The sequence below is a fragment of the Chinchilla lanigera genome, unplaced genomic scaffold, assembly GCF_000276665.1.
Source record: "Chinchilla lanigera isolate Chin_1 unplaced genomic scaffold, ChiLan1.0 scaffold00192, whole genome shotgun sequence".
Lineage (NCBI taxonomy): Eukaryota > Metazoa > Chordata > Mammalia > Rodentia > Chinchillidae > Chinchilla > Chinchilla lanigera.
The window spans coordinates 266621-268232 of record NW_004955593.1 but is presented as its reverse complement, the minus strand read 5'-3'; the positions used below and the strand labels follow the sequence as shown (position 1 = coordinate 268232).

The 1612-nt window shown below is 33.4% G+C and overlaps 1 protein-coding gene across 1 annotated transcript in view; it reads right to left on the bottom strand.

Moving 5' to 3' along the window:
* The window catches only part of LOC102019004, a gene marked incomplete in the record, with an annotated part of 405168 nt that extends 404184 nt beyond the window's left edge, over positions 1 to 984 (bottom strand). Inside the window, 1 exon segment of the mRNA XM_005414632.2 lies at positions 837 to 984. Coding sequence (XP_005414689.2) covers positions 837 to 979 — 143 coding nt within the window.
* Between the last annotated feature and the right edge of the window lie 628 nt (positions 985 to 1612).

Sequence of the window (1612 nt, the reverse complement as noted above, 5' to 3'; positions counted from 1 at the left end):
AACATACATCCATCAAAAGGCTTGTACCTAGAATCGAAGAAGTTGCAAAATTTGATGTAAAAAAACAATTAAAAAACAAGCTAAACACATCAGCAAATGCTTCAGCAAAAAAAACTATTCAGATGGTAGAGAGGCACATAAGTATATTCAACATTATTAGTTACCAGGGAAACATAAATTAAAATCACAATGAGATTTCATTATATATCTGTTAAAATGGCTAAAATTTAAAAATAGCAACAGGAAGAAATACTGGCAAGAATGTAGGAAAGGTGGATTACTCATACAGTGTTCACTGGAGTACAAAGTAAGTCTTAATTAAAATTTACTTCAGCACACCTGTAATCCCAGCATTCGGGAGGCTGAGGCAGGAGGATTATTGTGAGTTTGAGAGACCAGCCTGGGCTACAAAGTGAGCTGTAGGTTGGCCTGAACTGCCTAGCGAGACCCTGTCTCAAAAAGACAAAAAAAGGGGGCTGGGAATTTAGCTCAGTGGCACAGCACCTGCCTGGCAAGCGCAAGGTCATGAGTTCAGTTCCTGGTACCAGAAAAAAAAAAAGACAAAAAAATATAAATATGTATAAGAGCTTACAAAAATATGTCTAAGAGCTTACAAAATCCAATTAATAATACATTCAATTGGCCAATGCTTAAAATATTTCCATAAAAAGAGAATGAGGCTTTCATTTGTTACAAACACCAGAGTTTTTTACAAAATTATTTAAATTCAGTTATAGGAAAACTATAGATACAAGTCAGGAAAAATATAAATTACTTTGATCCTTATTTTATTAGAACTGTTAAGAAAGTCAGCATGAAACATGAAGATTACATACCCAATTAGAGGAACTGCTATTGTTTTATTTCCCACTGAAATAAGTAGTTCGTCAAAAGTATCTTCATCTTTATCAGGATGATATTCCACCACAACTGTTGTCTGACGGCCAGAAGCAAGTTCTTTATCCAGATCGGTCAACATCAACTTGAACTTCAATAGGAAGAAAAGAATCAAATTATGCATTTGTGCATTGGGAAATGAATCAAAGGCATCCTATGCTGCCACTGAGCTATATCTCTAGCCTGCAAATTATATATCTTAACTCCTTATAAGAAAGTAATGTGAGCAACCGTAGCCAGGAATATACATTATCATCAAAATATATTTGTTGTTCCTGCTCTAAAAGCAAAAAAAAATCTTAAATTTGAATTTTTTGCTTAATTGACACAAATAACTGTATCTATTTATGGACAAGTACAATGTGATGTTCTAATACATGTACACATCGTGGAATAAGCAAATAATGCTAACTGACACACACATCACCTCACATATACTTTTCATAGTAAGTGTATTCGTAATTCTTTAACAGTTTTAAAGTATACATTGCGTTATTATCAACTTTAATCATCTAGTTGTACAACAGATTACCAGAAATTATTACTGAATATATGCATGGATGCATGTGTACATATATACATACACACCTATGTACAGTATACACAGAAAGCATATAGTAATTTATATGTTTTCTGCATGGGAATGTGGGCTTCATAAGTTGGGGGGATGATAAACAAGAAAGCAATTTTGTTCTGGAAAAACGTTTGCTAACTC